This window comes from Pleuronectes platessa, chromosome 18 (assembly GCF_947347685.1).
Source record: "Pleuronectes platessa chromosome 18, fPlePla1.1, whole genome shotgun sequence".
Taxonomy (NCBI): domain Eukaryota; kingdom Metazoa; phylum Chordata; class Actinopteri; order Pleuronectiformes; family Pleuronectidae; genus Pleuronectes; species Pleuronectes platessa.
The window spans coordinates 12008958-12027868 of NC_070643.1; the positions used below are offsets into that span (position 1 = coordinate 12008958).

Consider the following 18911-nt stretch of genomic DNA (forward strand, 5'->3'; position numbering starts at 1 on the left):
TGAGGGGTTTGAAGGAGACAGGTGGGCAGGCTGCGTTCTTTTATACTCACGAGGGCAGATATGTCACTTTGTGGTTCACACCTCCTCATTCACACCAGGTAAACAACTGCCAAACACAAGTTGACACATCAACAATGTTACGCATTTGAACACAAATTTCTGTACTTTCTACTTCGTATATTCTCAAAACTGGCTCGTTACTTGAGCAGTGGATGTACGCATGGCGCACCTCTCTCTCACTCACTCGCGTGCCTGCTGCCCCAGGAGATGTGCAGGGGGGGGGGGGGGGGGGGGCAGAACGAGACCCTAAAAGCTCGGCCTTGGACAACCGGGTCGAGCAGGCTGTTCTGGTAACGATCCCTCTGCAGGTTCACCTTCAGATACTTCATTAAGAGTTTTACTTCCTCTAGATCAGCCGTTACCAAGCTTAAGAATGCTGCGGCCCAATTTGAAAACTGAAAAATGTGTGCGGCCCACCCACACCTTTAATCACAACTATATGATCCACACACACGACTACAATCATACATATTATTAATTTTATAGCAAAAATAATTGTATATCAACCCAGGGATATGCAGTGCAAATCCAATAACAACCACATTTAAACATAACAATTTGCAAAGCAACTAATGTAAAACGAACAGGAGTGCAAATAGTCTATTGTTAAAATTATATTCTTACTGTTTGTATAACAGAGCAAGACAAGGAAATCCGGGAGAAGACAAACACATTCGAGGCTTAACCAAATATACTTAAGGCGTATAAGACTTCTCTCTCTTCGTTAAAACAAAATACATGGCGGACAATCATCTAACCCCAACCGTAATATGAAAAATATATATGAACTCTGCACCATGCTGATTCAGCTGAGTGAGAGCCGCAGGAATAAGCTGTTCCTGAAAGTGCTGGACCCTGTAGCGCCTCCCAGAGGGGAGGAGGGCAAACAGTCTAAGGCTGAGGTGTGAGAATTTGGGTTGTTACAGTTTTTTTCGATTGCTTAGGCACGATTTTCAAAACAGGGCCCGGTGTTTCAAACACTACACACAATCAGCACAACCACACACCCAATCAGCAGAACACCTCAGATCCTTTGCAAAGGGAAACACACATGCTTCATATGACTAAACTCTGTTTTAGCCAGTTACACACTGCTGTTGCTATGCTAACCTTAAACACTTTTAGCAATTCCAGTTCTCTAGTGATTAGAGTTCTATAAGTGAAAATACACAGAGAAAGTGCAAATATACAATAAATTCACCAAACACTACTCTAGACAAACGCTGCAGTCCCATGAAAATTGAATTTATTTCTCTCCATATCCCCAAATCAGTCAAAATGTCAACATGGAGAATCACAACAAAACATGTCCCAGTTTCCATGCTACTACAGGAGTGTGCATAACACTGTAGGCTCGACAAATATCAGACAAGCACAACATTCTGTGTCCAGTACAATTTCAATGAGGTGTACCTGAGCCTGGGGCCGGAGATCGTAAACCCTCCACCGCCATGCCGAGAAAAACTCTTTGATTGGGTTTAGAAACGGAGAGTATGGTGGAAGGTATGGTACTGTAAACTGTGGATGGTGTTGAAACCAGTTCTGGACCAGAGCAGAGTAGTGGAATGACACATTGTCCCAGATGAAAATGTATTGCATCTGGTACCTTCTCCTCCTCCGTGGATTCCCCCTCTTACCCTCACTCTTCTTCTTTTTTGAGCACAAGCTCCATTTTGGTTGAAAACAGGTGAACTCAGCTGCTGTATTTGTATAGTGTTTACAGTTTTTCACAATTGTTAACACACAAAAAGCGAAAATTCGGCACAATTTGCACAACCTTCACTTCATTTACCAATCACTTGACCCAATTTGGCACTACTTCACACTCCCTTATCTGCATTAGACTCTGACTTTCATTCTTTACACTCTGATGTCAATTACACATCACCTTGTTGTCAGAACACTACACACAATATTCAGTTGTTGCACACAACTTCTCAAGTATAATATCAAAGCATCAACCTACAACACACAAATACTCAAATCTCTAAACATTCAGGTCTGTTGAGCAATTTCACCGCATTTACACAGCCGAACAGGAGACTGAAATTGTAGATATGGTTCATGAGAACAACTCTATCACACTCAGACAAATAAAATCTAGGATCCTTGCTGAACATGCTACATTTAGAAACGTCCAGACCGTCAGCCTCTCTACATTGAACCGTATTCTTCATAGGAATGCCATGTGGATGAAACAAGTGTTCAGGGTCCCATTAGAACGGAACACAGGCATGAAGGAGTTACGGGGAGAGCTTGTGCTTGTATGTACCAACATTCAGCACTGACACATGCATGTATTGTAACTGTAATCCAATATTGTTCCTTTTCTACATTGTCTCACTGTAGCCCACTGTGTTGACCTCTCTGTGTCCATACTGTAACTTGCATTCTCATGCTGTCTGTGTCAGCGGATCCAGGAGATAGATAGATAGATAGATTACTTTATTCATCCCCGAAGGGAAATTAAGTCGTCACAGCAGCCGGTACATTTGAATACAATAAAATACAATACAATAGAATAAAATAAAAAATATTGACGTAGAAAGCCTCACACAGCTCATGTGTTGTACCAGTACATCTTTATTGATGAGGTGGGATTCAACCTGGTGAAGAGGAGGCGATGGGGCAGAAACGTCATTGGCCAGCGGGATATTGTTGAGGCCCCCGGCCAGCGTGGTGGGAACATCACAATGTGTGCTGCAATGAGTCACCATGGGATCTTGCACCGTCATGGCCCACCTAGGGGCCTATAACGCTGCCCGTCTCCTCGTCTTCCTGGATGGCCTGCATGACCTGCTGGTACCACCTGGTCAGATAGATGACCCACAGTGGATCGATCACATTGTCATCTGGGACAATGTGAGCTTCCACCGGGCTGCTCAAGTGCGTGAGTGGTTCCAGGACCACTCACGCACACATTTTTCCGTTCTATACCTTCCACCTTATTCTCCTTTCCGGAATCCTATTGAGGAATTCTTTTCAGCTTGGAGGTGGAAGGTATATGAACGGAACCCACAGGACCAGGTTCCACTGCTCCAGGCCATGGAGGAGGCTTGTGGCGACGTGAATGTCGAGGCCTGTCAGCATTTTGTGTGTGAGGTTTTTAGTTTTCTGTGTGCAGTTTTGAGAAAGCCGTTATTGTTTTGAAAATCGTGTGCTAACAATTGTGAAAAACTGTAATTTTTGTGAAGGGGGGGGGGGGGGGTGAGCAGGCCGATTTACAGTACTGTACTGTTCTCTGTGTGTACCGAAATAAACCTTTTTATGCTGCGTATTTGTGTGCTGATTTATGTTTGACTATGAAAAAAGTAGGCCTACACTGAGACATTTTACAAAAGGAGAAATGGCTTATTCTCCAGAGTCACTGTCATTCATATGGTGTGTTCCATTTTGATGATTGTGTTTTCAATGTTGCAGTTCAGTGTGCTGTAAATGCTTGGTAGTGTGCAAGCAAATGCTTAGTTGTGTATACTCAATGAATGGTAAGTGTGTGTCATTTGAAAATATGTCTGTGTGTACCAAATGAAAACACGAGTTCCATTTTGTGAACAGGTAAGAGATTTGATAGCAAAGAGTCATCTTGCAAAGGGAGTGTCAGGTTTAGCATTTTGTGTGTGAGGTTTTCAGTTTTCTGTGTGCAGTTTTGAGAAAACCGTTATTGTCGTTATTGTTTTGAAAAACGTGTGTTAACAATTGTGAAAAACTGTAAACCTGATTGGTGTGTCTAAAATTAAGCAATCATGTGTTTGAACACCTGATGGCTGTGTTTAACCAATTGGCCCATAGGGGTGGTCATTTGACAGTCAGTGCTTAGGAATTGCAAGGAAGTGACATCTTGATATACTTCTGTGTCTAATGTATACAAGTGTGTTTAGTGTTTTGCAGATCACTGTGTGTAGTGTTTTGCAAAAAGTGTGAAGCTGACATTGTGCTTATAGTGGTGCAGATCTGGGCCATGTTTTGCTCCTTGAGTGTAAGGTTTTGATGATTGTGTAATACTTTTGATTTTAGTGTTTATGCAATTGAAAAAAACTGTAATTAACAAAGGTGTCTCTAAATTGGTCCAAAGTGAAACATATGATTGTGTATAAAGCAAACATACATATTTTCACCATATCTGGCCATTAAATACCACTTAAAACAGATTTGACAGATTTGATCCAGCTTGGACCTCAGACCTCTGAGAAAGTACAGCCGAGAGGTCCTGTGTTTGGAGCAAGATGAAATGTAAACATTGTCGTAGGACAAATGCAAAGACATCATCGTAAAGGTCTTGACCTCGGGAGTAACATTATGTCAGTGGGAAAATTGTGGATGGCTCCTGCTCCTCAGGGATGACCTTTGAACCTAGCTCCTGAGTCAGTTTTGATGGCTTACAGGATGGAAATTAAATATGCAACAGACATGGTATGAACTGTTTTGGAAAGGTCTTGAACTCCACTACCATAGCCCAATGCAAACCTAATGCAAGACTAAACAGGTGTTTTTCTAACACCAAAAACCCATAAAAAAAGAATACAAGATTCCCGGTCGCAATCTCATATAATAGTGAAACACATTAGAACTACAAAAGATGGGAACAACACACACGTACGGGAACACCGTTAAATTTTTGTTCTTTGTATCCTTCTTCTGGGTTGAGATTAGGGTTGTGAAAATATTGTTTATAAAACATATTAGCGATTAATTTTTTGACCATGAATGAAAATATTGAAACTAAAACACACATATCTCTCCATAAATATCATCAAACACATTTTTATCAAGAAACATTGCTAAAATATAGTGTTTTCCACCAAGAATACAGCAATCTCCACAATCTTGCTTGATCAGGGCGCTGCGGAGGTCTGCGCAGGAGCACTTATCGTTTGGAGCATTTCGTAGGATTCTCTACGAAAATTTGGACTTTACTTTTCGTTAGATATCTTACAAACTGTTTCATGAGACCATGTTGCAGCCTTTCTCAAAGTGTTTTACAAGGATAATTGGTTTTATCACATTTAATGAACATACTGATAAATGTCATGTTCTGTTGTGCATGGCTGAAATCTCCAACTGTAATGGAGAACTTTATTTCTATCAACAAAAACAGCAAGTATTTCAATCGGTGTTGCCTTTTATCAATAAATGTGGGGTTAATCAATTGATTTTGTTTCTTTCTAAGTCTCCTCTTTTCTATAGAATGTTTTTGCTGCATTTTATTTCCCTTAATCATTCACTGTCATCCATGCTGCTATAACATTATATTACATTGTACAGTATTTGAGATTATGTTGAATTTCATTAAAAACAATAATGTAAAGACTGATGCTAATCGTATACGGTAAAATACAGCACTATAGTGTTTAAGTATTTGGACAGCACTAAACTGTAAATTAAGGTTACAGTTAGAAAACGACAAATCCCTGGCCACCATGCTGCCAGCAGTTTACTGTGAAAATAAGAAAAATACAGCAATGCACTGTAATTCAGTTGATTGATTTAGTTTTTACGGTAACACACTGTATAGTTGATTACAGTATGATTACTGTAAAATAACAGTAAACTGAAGGCAACCCAGCTGCCAGCAGTTAACTGTTAATTTACATGACAATTGTTACAGGATACCTAAGAACACTAATAGATTAAAGTATAACCTCTAAAAAATTCAGTAAATATCACTAAACATGGACATCAGTAGCAGGAATTATACACAGGGCACACAAAAAAGAGTTTCTCTTTTGTGAACAGCCTGCACAGTGCTACAACAGAATTTGCTGCCAAATTTCGGACCGAATAATAAAGACTGAACTGAAGCGAGCTCCTGCATGAGCCCCTGGATAATTCTATAGGGAATAAATGGATGGGAGATTACTTGCATCGATTAAGTCCCTGCCCTTTCTACACACATTACTACTACCCATTGGATGGTATAGTGAGGTCCTCGGATAGGCCCTGCCAAAGTCGGTCACGGCCCTGGCGGTGCGCCGAGAAGAAGATCAAACTGGACTATAGGTCATCCGATTGGCCACACTTGTAGTAGCGGTGGGCTTGACCTCAGGTCCATCTGAAGGAGACACAGCACCCAGGGTCAGGGTGAACAGAAGGAGGAGCAGGATCATGTTGGCGTCTCTCTCTCTGTCACAGGAGCAGGACGAGGGGTTGGAGATGATCTGCACTGTTGGATGAGAATGAGAGTTTGAAGGAGACAGGTGGGCAGGCTGTGTTCTTTTATACTCTTCAGAGAGGGTGTCTGCACTGTTGTTGTGATGTTATTGGTCAAAGGCACTTGGCAAACACTTCGTTTTATACACAGCTGCCCGATAAAAGTGTTTTTTCATAGCACGAGGAAGAAAAACCAACAGCTCACCTGGAAGTCACATAAGTTTTCCCATGATTTTACAGTTCAACCTTTTGACCTCGTAAAACGCAGCTTTAGAAAAGACGACACGAGGGCAGATATGTCACTTTGTGGTTGACGTCTTCTCATTCACACCAGGTAAACAACTGCCAAACACAAGTTGACACATCAACAATGTTACGATTACAAAGTTTTTAATGTGTCCTCTCTTGTATTTTGAACTTTGAGTTTTTCCAACATGCAAACAGCATTGTTTTAATTAGTTTTTCACAGTTGTTAACACACAAAAAGCAAAAATTCGGCACAATTTGCACAACCTACACTTCATGTACCAATTGCTCGACCCAATTTGGCACTACTTCACACTCCCTTATCTGCATTAGACTCTGACTTTTCTTCTTTACACTCTGATGTCAATTACCTTGTTGTCAAAACACTACACACAATGTTCAGTTGTTGCACACACTTCTCAAGTAAAATCTCAAAGCATCAACCTACAACACACAAATACTCAAATCTCTAAACATTCAGGTCTGTTGAGCAATTTCACCTCATTTACACAGCCGAACAGGAGTCTGAAATTGTAGATATGGTTCGTGAGAACAACTCTATCACACTCAGACAAATAAAAACTAGGATCCTGGCTGACCATGCTACATTTAGAAACGTCCAGACCGTCAGCCTCTCTACATTGGACCGTATTCTTCATAGGACTGCCATGCGGATGAAACAAGTGTTCAGGGTCCCATTTGAACGTAACACAGGCATGAAGGAGTTACAGTGAGAGTTTGTGCTTGTAAGTACCAACATTCAGCACTGACACATGCATGTATTGTACCTGTAATCCAATATTGTTCCTTTTCTACAATGTCTCACTGTAGCCCACTGTGTTGACCTCTCTGTGTCCATACTGTAACTTGCATTCTCATGCTGTCTCTGTCAGCGGATCCAGGAGATAGATAGATAGTGTTGTGCAATAGTAGGAGTAGAATTGACGTTGGCTAATTATTAATAATCATGAAATATGATTATTAAAATAACAATTATTTCTTAAAAATAATCAAAAATGATAAAGCTATTAATTAAGAAATGTAACACATTTAATTCGAAATGATACGGTTATCCATTAATAATAGTTAAAATAATCAATGAAAACAATAAAATTATCAATTAAGAATAATACAAATCTGTAATCATTGCTTATTGTCGCGGGGCACCACCCTGGTTACAGGGACCAACGATACAATCTATAAATATCAGTCTCATAATGATAAATGTCAAATCAATAATCTCAATATTTAATATTAATAATTATTTAATTAACAGTGAAGGCTACTAAGTTCGAGCACAGGCAATCATAATCCAGCTGCAATCACATACATATGCACAAATAATCACAGACTACAGATACTTTAATTACAAAAGCATTTATTAAAAAGGGGAAATAAAGTTAATGTTATTCAATGATTCATCATTTTAACAAGCTCCGATATTTCAAAGATAAACACAGCAGCAGCACTTATCACAATTCAGAAAATACATGTAAAACCGGCGGTCTACCTATGTATGTCTGTCTCGGTGTGTGTGTGTGTGTCTGTGTCAAAGTGTCTCTCTGTGTGTGTGTGTCTATGTGTATGCATGTGAAATAAAGTTAGTGTTATTTAATGATTCATCATTTTAACAAACTCCCATATTTCAAAGATAACAACAGCAGCCGCTTATCACAATTTAGAAAAACACATGTATTCATCTATGTGTATCTGTGTGTGTATCTGTCTGTGTCTATCAATGTGTGTCTGTGTGGGTGTGTCTGTGTGTGTGTGTGTGTGGGTGTGTGAGAGAGCGAGAGAGAGAGAGAAAAAGAAAGGGGGCGTGGCGATGACGCAGTCACTTGGTGACGTCACATCTAAGATGGCGGCCGATCATGATTCGTGGAATCAAGGCCTAAAAACTCTCAAAATGGCGGATTGACTACAAAACAAGATGGCGGAGCCATTATGAAATTAGAGCCAGAATGGGAGGAGAGGGAGAGAGGAGGCGTGGCAATAACAGATTCAAAATGGTGGGTTAACTTGCGTTATTCAAAATGGAGTCTATGTTAATGACACCATGTGGCCGGAGCTCACACTGGTGGTCGTCACATGAATTACACCAAGGGATTTTCAGACAAAGAGAATTCTTTGTCTCTGCTTTGGCGTTCGGCCGCATGGCTTCCAGATGTGTCCAGCCTCTCTGAATATAGATTTAACTACGTTACATGAACTGTATTCTAAATACAGATCGTATGTGTGTATAGGTCGGTTTAGAAGGAGAGAGAGAGAGAGAGAGAGAGAGAGAGAGAGAGAGAGAGAGCATACAAGGAGAGAGCAAAGCTCTTAAAAGCACCGTCAGAGACAAGTTACATTTACTTTACCACTCAGCACCCAAGTGGCGTTGTGTGCTGAGGTTTGAACGGTAAAGTCTCTTTAAAGTTGTTCAAACGGTCACAATGAGCTGGAGACGCTGCTCACGGCGCTTAAAAACTGTGGCACAAGGCCGTAACCGGAAACCGGAAGTGGCGAATCGCCGCTAACACTAGAGACTCGGCGGTCTCATACAAAACAAATACATTCAAGTATTAAAACAATACGCTACGTATTAGATGAACATCTGCCCAGACAATAAAGCCTCTTACTGCGACCTTCGCGGTGTTGCTTGCGCGTGGCGCGCGGATTTTCCAGAAGTCCAGTGAATGATCGTGGCCCCAGGATGCGTGCGAACGGGCGGATTCCTGGAAAACAAAATCAGTGTCCTGGCCTCTTAAGCGGTGCTCCGGTGGGTCTCGTGGTTGCAACGGAGATCAGCGCTGGGCCGAATCGAGCGAACTTCTCTTGCTCTTGGAATGGAATTCAGCTTCGTCTCTTCTGCGGGGATGAACAGCGGTAACGCCGCTGTGGATTTGGAAAGAAAGTCTGTGATGCTCGACCGGCGAGCGAGTTCCTGTGCGCGGCCTCTTCAAGTTAAAATAACAAAAGTCCTTTTGAAAATAAAAACGTCGACTGAACAAAGAAATAAAAGAAATGAAAATAAAATAACTCTGGTTGATAAACTAAAAGTTAAGGTTGCCCCCGTTAGCAACTGAATCAGCTGGGAGGCCCCGAAGGGGGCCTGGTGTTGTCTTCAGAGCAGGGTAAAAAAATGGCAGCGATGTTTGGGGTCTCAGTGGTTTTGTTCTACCTGAGAGGTCCTCCTCCTTGAGGAGTTGGTCATAGGATGATGCTGGCTTTAAGCCAATTGAGTGTCAGAAATGGATCTGAGTGGGCGGGGCTTGGAACGGAGCAGGGGTTTCTGGGAAAACCCCAGGACATTTTTCCACCACCAGGGGGAGATTCTTGAGCCTGCAGGAGGATGTTTTCCCGCCCAAAGTTTAACAACCCTTTGTTCCTCTCGGCTCCAGTGTCTGGTGGCACCCCGCTGGGCTCTGGCCCAACAATAGATTACTTTATTCATCCCCGAAGGGAAATTAAGTTGTCATAGCAGCCGGTACATTTGAATACAATAATATACAATACAATAGAATAAAAAAAAAAATATTGAGGTAGAAAGCCTCACACAGCTAATGTGTTGTACCAGTACATCTTTATTGATGAGGTGGGATTCAACCTGGTGAAGAGGAGGCGACGGGCCAGAAACCTGAATGGCCAGCGGGATATTGTTGAGGCCCCCGGCAAGCGTGTCCCGGGAACATCACACTGTGTGCTGCAATGAATCACCATGGGATCTTGCACCGTCATGCCCACCTAGGGGCCTATAACACTGCCGTCTCCTCGTCTTCCTGGATGGCCTGCATGACCTGCTGGTACCACCTGGTCAGATAGATGACCCACAGCGGATCGATCACGTTGTCATCTGGGACAGTGTGAGCTTCCAACGGGCAGCTCAAGTTGTTCCTGGACCACCCAAATTTTTCCGTTCTATACCTTCCACCTTATTCTCCTTTCCAGAATCCCATTGAGGAATTATTTTCAGCTTGGAGGTGGAAGGTATATGAACGGAACCCACAGGACCGGGTCCCACTGCTCCAGGCCATGGAGGAGGCCTGTGGCGACGTGAGTGTCGAGGCCTGTCAGCATTTTGTGTGTGAAGTTTTCAGCCACCTGTGTGCAGTTTTGAGAAACCCTTTATTGTTTTGAAAAACTTGTGTTAACAATTGTGAAAAACTGTAATTTTTGTGAAGGGGGGGGGGGGGGGGGGTTGAGCAGGCCGGTTTACAGTACTGTACTGTTCTCTGTGTGTACCGAAATAAACCTTTTTATGCTGCATATATGTGTGCTGTTTTATGTTTGACTATGAAAAAAGTAGGCCTACACTGAGACATTTTACAAAAGGAGAAATGGCTCATTCTCCAGAGTCATGTCATTCATATGGTGTGTTCAATTTTGATGATTGTGTTTTCAGTTTTGCACTACAGTGTGCTGTAAATGCTTGGTAGTGTGCAAGAAAATGCTTAGTTGTGTATACTCAATGAATGGTATGTGTGTGTCAATTGAAAATATGGCTGTGTGTACCAAATGAAAACACGAGTTCCATTTTGTGAACAGGTAAGAGATTTGATATCAAAGAGTCATCCTTCAAAGGGAGTGTCAGGTTTAGCATTTTGTGTGTGAGGTTTTCAGTTTTTTGTGTGCAGTTTTGAGAAAGCCGTTATTGTTTTGAAAAACGTGTGTTAACAATTGTGAAAAACTGTAAGCACTATACAAATGCATCAGCTGAGTTCACCTGTTTTCAACCAAAATGGAGCTTGTCCTCAAAAGAAAAGATGAGTGAGTGTGAGAGGGGGAATCCACGGAGGAGGAGAAGGCTGCAGCTGCGGCATGATTATGTGGAGGTATGTATTGTTCACTTTAGCACTGTGATGTTGCATACTGCACACGTAGCCTTTATAATGTAAATGTACTGTATTCCAGACCTATGCTGAACTACACAATCTTGTTTTTCCCTGTATTTCAGAGAGTTTTACAGATGGATGCTGAGGAAATCCCGTATGAATTCATACACATAGATGAGGCAGGGTTCAACCTGACAAGAGCAAGAAGGAGAGGCAGAAACATCATTGGCCACGGGGCTATCATCAATGTCCCAGGGCAATGTGGGGGTAACATCCCCCTTTGTGCTGCCACTACACAGAATGGGGTCCTCCTCCGTCACGCCGATATGGGCCCTTACAACACACCTCACTTTCTCACATGTTTGTGCCTATTGCACAACATATAGTCACAGCAGTAAACCACATGCACCAGATGCAATCCATTGTAATCTGGGACAATGAGTCATTCCACCGCTCTGCTCTGGTCCAGAACTGGTTTCTACACCATCCACAGTTTACAGTACCATACCTTCCATCATACTCTCCGTCTCTAAACCCAATCAAAGAGTTTTTCTCTGCATGGTGGTGGAGGGTTAACGATCTCCGGCCCCAGGCTCAGGTACCCCTCATTGAAACCTGTACTGGACACAGAATTTTCTGCTTGTCTGATATTTGTCGAGCTTACAGTGTTATGCAAACTCCTGTAGTAGCATGAAAACTGGAACATGTTTGTTGTGATTCTCCATGTTGACATGTTGACTGATTGGGGATGTGGAGAGAAATAAATTATATTTTCATGAGTCTGCAGTATTGGGCTTGTGTAGTGTTAGGTGAATTTATTGTATAGTTGCACTCTCTCTGTGTACTTCACTTACAGTACTCTAATCACTGAGAAGTAGAATTGCTAAAAGTGTTTAAAGTTAGCAACAGCAGTGTGTAACTGGCTAAAACCGATTAAGTCATATGAAACATGTGTGAATCGTGCTTAAGCAATCGAAAAAAACTGTAATGAAATAGAAGAGATCATATTTGGAATCACTGCTGTGACTCCTAATTATCTCATTAAGTGATTAAATTGGTGTTAATTATTGTTCAGGAGAGCTCTGCTCTTTGTTTTCTATGTTCTTTTTTATGCATATTTATTGCACTATAACAGTGCCAAAGGGGTGGGATGTAACAAAGTATATTTACTTATTTACTGTACTAAAGAACATTTTCCATGTGTCCTTAGTTTAAATGGATTAATTTGTTTGTATTTTCACTTTTCCTCCACTACATATATCAGCTAATATCTACACTTTCTACGAATGTGGGCCTTTTTTGCCAAACAGGTGGTGCTCTGGGCAAGTTGTAATCTGGATAGGAACCTATAGTGGCCCAAGTGGTAAATAGTGAACATGGCCCAAAAAGAGCAAAACTAATTTGACCCTCAGCCCATATGAGTCACTCCTCTGTGAAGAGTCTTGCTGTTCATTTGGACAGTGATTTTAACTTTGACAATCTGTTGTAAGTAGCTTCTTTCAGTTGAGACGTATAGCTAAGGTAAAGGACTCTCTCCCATCTAAAGATCTAGAGAGGGTGATCCATGCCTTCATAACTTCTCGACTTGATTCCTGTAGCCTGCAGCTCGTCCAAAATGCTGCTGCTCGCCTTCTTACATGAAAGAAAAAGAGGAACCATATAACACCAGTGTTTAGCTCCCTCCACTGGCTTCCTTTTGGTCACAGGACTGATTTTAAAACTTTCATGCTCCATATTAGATCTGCACCATCTATGGCACATTTCAAATCATTGTGAAATACGTCTCTACTCTTTTATCTTTACTATTGGAATATTGCTGTTTTTCATGTTTCATAAATTTTATAAATTTGCCATATGAATAAAATTGAACTTAACATAAACAGTTTAACTTAAAATCAAACACTAAAAAACAGAATGAAAGAACGTTTTGGAAGATTTCTACTTTACTTTATCTTCTATATATTCCACTACACATGTTACTGGTCCCTAGTTCTAAAACACACAAATACACACACACATACACACACACTCCCACACACTCACAAACACTCATACACACACACACACACTTTGTTCATGTCAGCTGGAATCAGCTCCAATGAGACTGAAGCAGCTGTTTACACATCCCAAAATATTCAGTTTTACAGAAACTCTTTAAACTCTTTAGTCCTTATTTAGTATTCGACATTGAAACAGTCTCCTCCTTATTCCCACCTCCTCTCTGAAGTCATCAGGAGCAAAGGCAGCTGCTCCTCTTCTTTTCGGGCTCGTCAGATAAATATAATTTCAGCTTTGTCATGTTATGTGCAGTTTGCTTCCACCACCGACTCAGTGATTTTCCATAAAGGTTTAAGTCAAATAAAAGTAGCCGTTTAGTTTCATGGTTCTTTATTGGAGTCATCCACTCCATTCTGTCCACTGTCTGTATTCACTCTCACTACCCTTCTTTAATTTTACCCATCATCATCATCATCCTTTGATTTGTTCTTAAAAGAATCATACCCTGGTCTTTTGCTTTTTTAAATCTATATCGGAGTTTTAAAGAAAATTAATCCCATCCCTTTTATGTATCATTTCAGAGCAGATGTTGTCTGTGTTTAAATTTCACAATCATGCCATGTCTGTGTTTTTTCTCACAGAGCCCTGAGTTTGAGATAGAGAAAGTGATATCATAGAGATTTTGATCTTAGTGTTCATGTAAACCTGTTGGTAAATTCAACAAGACAGTAAATGCTGTGTAATAAAGAGACTGGAAGCCTTCATGCTTCTCTCACCCACATCACAGTGAGGTCTATCAGGGTTTTGAATTTATTTTGACTTAAAATGTGTTCGTTAACTTGTCATTGAATTTTATCAATAACATTGTAATTGTTAAAATCAACAAACAACAAATACCCGACAACAGGTATGAAAAGTAAGTGGGTGAAATTTGTATCTTTATTGCTGAGGACTATTTCATGTCAACAAGCATCAAGTGATCAGTGACCAGGTTAAATCAGACTCAACAATCACTCAGGACACATTATTTGAGATGCACAGACAGAGGGAATAAGACCACTACAAGGTTGATCATTCCATTTCTTTTCGGTATAAAAGTTGTTATGACCACAGTGTTCCACTCCACGACCGTTGTCTGGCTGTCCTGGGAACCAAAAAGTAAACTTCACTGCACAACCATCAGACCACATCCAGCTGCCTTCTTTGTGGAGGTCGCTGAGTCCGATCCAGGTGAATCCTTCAGCATGGTCAAAGTTCTTGATCAGGGCTTTGACGAAATTCTCTTCCTCCAGACTGTGGATATACACCAGGTTGGCTCCCTCTGACACACAGTAGAGCTCTGCATCGGCCTAGGTCATCTGTGTGGCCACGTACTTGTAGCAGCGGTTGTTGAAGCTGAACCAGAACATGGGACAGTTTCCACGCTGCAGCTTGACCTCAGGTCCATCTGAAGGAGACACAGCACCCAGGGTCAGAGTGAACAGAAGGAGGAGCAGGATCATGTTGGCGTCTCTCTCTCTCTCTCTGTCACAGGAGCAGGACGAGGGGTTGGAGATGATCTGCACTGTTGGATGAGAATGAGAGTTTGAAGGAGACAGGTGGGCAGGCTGCGTTCTTTTATACTCTTCAGAGAGGCTGTCTGCACTGTTGATGTGATGTTATTGGTCAAATGCACTTGGCAAACACTTTGTTTTATACACAGCTGCCCGATAAAAGTGTTTTCTCATAGCACGAGGAAGAAAAACCAACAGCTCACCTGGATGTCACATAACTTTCCACACGATTTTTCAGTTCAACCTTTTGATCTCGTAAAACGCAGCTTTAGAAAAGACGACACGAGGGCAGATATGTCACTTTGTGGTTGACGTCTTCTCATTCACATCAGGTAAACAACTGCCAAACACAAGTTGATACATCGACAATGTTACCATTACAGAGTCTTAAATGTGTTCTCTCTTGTATTGTGAACTTTGTGTTTTTTCCAACATGCAAACAGCATTGCTTTAATTAAACAGGACTTCACACAGACATGACAACAGCTAATAAATGACTGAGCACAGCAGACTGACCTGCTCATCCGCTCCCCTCTAGTGGAGACTGTCACAACCTACAGATAGTCAATAAATAAGAAAAAAAGACTTTGAATGAAATACATAAAAAAGAACATGTCCTTAGTGTCCTTAGTTTAAGTGGATTAATTTTTTCTACTTTTCACTTTTACTCCACTACATATATCAGCTAATATCTGCTCTTTCTACGAATGTGGGCCTTTTTTACAAAACAGTTGGTGCTCTGGGTAAGTTGTAATCTGGTTAGGAACCGATAGTGGTCTAAGTGGTAAATAGTGAACATGGCAAAACTAATTTGGCCCTCAGCCCCTATGATTCACTCCTCTGTGAAGAGGCTTGGTGTTCATTTGGACAGTGTTTTTAAATTTGACAATCTGTTGTAAGTAGCTTCTTTCAGTTGAGACTTATAGCTAAGGTAAAGGTCTATCTCTCATCTAAAGATCTAGAGAGGGTGATCCATGCCTTCATAACTTCTCGACTTGAACTTACTGAACTCCTTCATGTCCACTCTCCACTTAGAGAGCTGAGGTCAGCCACTCAGCTGCTCCTGGAGTTACCTAAACCGAGGCTCATAACTAGAGGTGATCGAGCCTTTGCAGTAGCCGCCCCAAACTAGTGGAGCAGTGCACCACTCCATATTAGATCTGCCCCGCCTGTAGCACACTTCAGATCATTGTGAAAAACAAGTCTCTTCTCTTTAGCCTTCTTTTCAAGTTTAGAAATTTGTTATCCCAGCAGTTTTTTTTTTTTTTTTTTTTTTTTAAATCTTATTTTAACTAACGTCTTCTTTCGAAGTTTTAATAAATTTGCTATAAAATATAATCGAACTTGACGTTAACAGTTTAATCTAAGTTCATACATTAAAAAACAGTATGAAAGAACGTTTTGATAGATTTCTACTTTACTTTATCTTCTTTATATTCCACTACACATGTTATTATTCCCTAGTTCTAACCCACACACACACAAACACACATACACACACACACACACACAAACACATGCACACACATACACACAAACAGAGGCACACAAACACTTTGTTTATGTCAGCTGGAATCAGCTCCAATGAGACAGAAGCAGCTGTTTACACATCCCAAAATATTCTGTTTTGCAGAAACTCTTTAATCTCTTTAGTCCTTATTTAGTATTTGACATTGAAACAATTTCCTCCATATTCCAACCTCCTCTCTGAAGTCATCAGGAGCAAAGGCAGCTGCTCCTCTTCTTTTCGGGCTCGTCAGATAAATATAATTTCAGCTTTTTCATTTTTTGTGCAGTTTGCTTTCACCACTGACTCAGTGATTTTCCAAAAAGGTTTAAGTCAAATAAAAGTAGCCGTTTAGTTTCATGATTCATTTTTCAAGTCATCCAGTCCATTATTTCCTCTGTCTGCATTCACTCTCACTACCATCCTTTAATTTGAACCATCATCATCATCATCATCATTTTATTTGTATTCATATTTAAAATGGATTTTAACAATAAAATTGGAATTTTTAAAATCAACAAACAACAAATTCCTGACAACAGGTATGAAAAGTAAGTGAGTGAAATGAGAACAAACAGAGAAGTTTGCATTTGTATCTTTATTGCTGAGGACTATTTCATGTCAACAAGCATCGGGTGATCAGTGACCAGGTTAAATCAGACTTAACAATCACTGAGGACAGATTATGCGAGATGCACAAACAGAAGGATAATTGTTACTACAAGGTATATCATTCCATTTATTATCGATGTTATAGTTGTCATGACCACAGTTTTCCCTTCCTTGGATGTCGTCTGGCTGTCCTACGGACCAAAAGGTAAACTTCACTGCACAACCATCAGACCACATCCAGCTGCCTTCTTTGTAGAGGTCGTTGAGTCCGATCCAGGTTCTTCCTTCAGCATGATCAAAGTTCTTGATCAGGGCTTTGATGAAATTCTGTTCATCCAGATTGTGGATAGACACCAGGTTGGCTCCCTGTGACACACAGTGGAACTCTGCATCAGCCCAGCTCTGCTCAGTGGACACGTACTTGTAGCAGCGGTTGTTGAAGCTGAACCAGAACATGGGACAGTTTCCACGCTGCAGCTTGACCTCAGGTCCATCTGAAGGAGACACAGCACCCAGGGTCAGGGTGAAAAGAAGGAGGAGCAGGATCATGTTGGCGTCTCTCTCTCTCTCTGTCACAGGATCAGGACGAGGGGTTGGAGATGATCTGCACTGTTGGATGAGAATGAGAGTTTGAAGGAGACAGGTGGGCAGGCTGTGTTCTTTTATACTCTTCAGAGAGGGTGTCTGCACTGTTGGTGTGATGTTATTGGTCAAATGCACTTGGCAAACACTTTGTTTTATACACAGCTGCCCGATAAAAGTGTTTTCTCTGACTGATAGCTCACCTGGACGTCACATAACTTTCCATATGATTTTCCAGTTCAACCTTTTGACCTTGTAAAACGCAGCTTAAGAAATGAGGACACGAGAGCAGATATGTCATTTTGTGGTTGACGTCTCCTCATTCACACCAGGTAAACAACTGGCAAACACAAGTTGACCCATCGACAACGCTACAATAACTGAGTCTTTAATGTGTCCTCTCTAGTATTGTGAACTTTGTGTTTTTTCTAACTTGCAAACAGCATTGCCAATGAATGTGTATCATAAGTGTTTGCCCCAGAATCAGCCAACACTCTAAAAAGACAATAACGAAAATAAAGGAGGAAATAATTGTTCCCTAAATATCAACCACTGTTTAGCTTTGGAATGTCCAGGAGAGGTCTGCTGTTTGTTTTTCTATGTTCTTATCTTTTATGCCTATTTATAGCACCATAACAATGCCACTGTGTTTTTTTTCTTTTAAAGTAATCAATAATGAGTGGTCCATGGTCCAATCAGATCTGGCATGAAACATTACACTGGTGAAGAAGCATCTTGAGAAATCCAGCTAACAAACATTTAAACAGCAATGAGAAATGACAAACTATCTGTCAATGATACATCTGATATCAGTGCCATTTAAATACCAGTTAGTCAATGTCAATGAAGCTGCTGAGATCACTGGGGACCAGCAGCTGACATTTATCTACAGATTTGATAATTTACTTTTATCTTTGTTCTGAGCTTTTCCTTTTGAAATTCTTGACTCACTTTGATACAGTTGGAGGCTTCGTAATAGATCCAGTTGGTATGAAAATGGTATGAAAAGTAATGCACTAGAATTTGTATGAATTTCACGTAATCTTGAGTCAGGAGGCTGGGGACACGTGACCTTTGCGCCTCTCTCTCTTCGTTAAAACAAAAAACATGGCGGACATTCATCTAACCCCAACCCTAATATGAAAAATATATATGAACTCTGCACCACGCTGATTCAGCTGAGTGACAGCCGCAGGAATAAGCTGTTCCTGAACGTGATGGTCCGGGAACGAAGGACCCTGTAGCGCCTCCCAGAGGGGAGGAGGGCAAACAGTCTGTGGCTGAGGTGTGAGAATTGGGGTTGTTACAGTTTTTTTTGATTGCTTCGGCACGATTTTCAAAACAGGGCCCGGTGTTTCAAACACTACACACAATCAGCACAACCACACA

General features: G+C 41.1%; 1 protein-coding gene and 1 pseudogene across 1 annotated transcript; both read right to left on the reverse strand.

Moving 5' to 3' along the window:
* Nucleotides 1-14203: 14203 nt before the first annotated feature.
* LOC128461307 (lactose-binding lectin l-2-like) lies at nt 14204-14919 on the reverse strand (annotated as a pseudogene).
* Nucleotides 14920-16909: 1990 nt separating this feature from the next.
* Nucleotides 16910-17570, reverse strand: LOC128461308 (lactose-binding lectin l-2-like). Its single transcript, XM_053446153.1, has one exon. It carries the CDS (start codon nt 17487-17489, stop codon nt 16998-17000), a length of 492 nt encoding a protein of 163 aa, XP_053302128.1. The 5' UTR covers nt 17490-17570; the 3' UTR covers nt 16910-16997.
* Between the last annotated feature and the right edge of the window lie 1341 nt (nt 17571-18911).

Coding starts and splice junctions, on each gene's coding strand:
- LOC128461308 (XM_053446153.1), bottom strand. CDS start 17,489: ATGATCCTGCTCCTCCTTCTTTTCACCCTGACCCTGGGTGCTGTGTCT.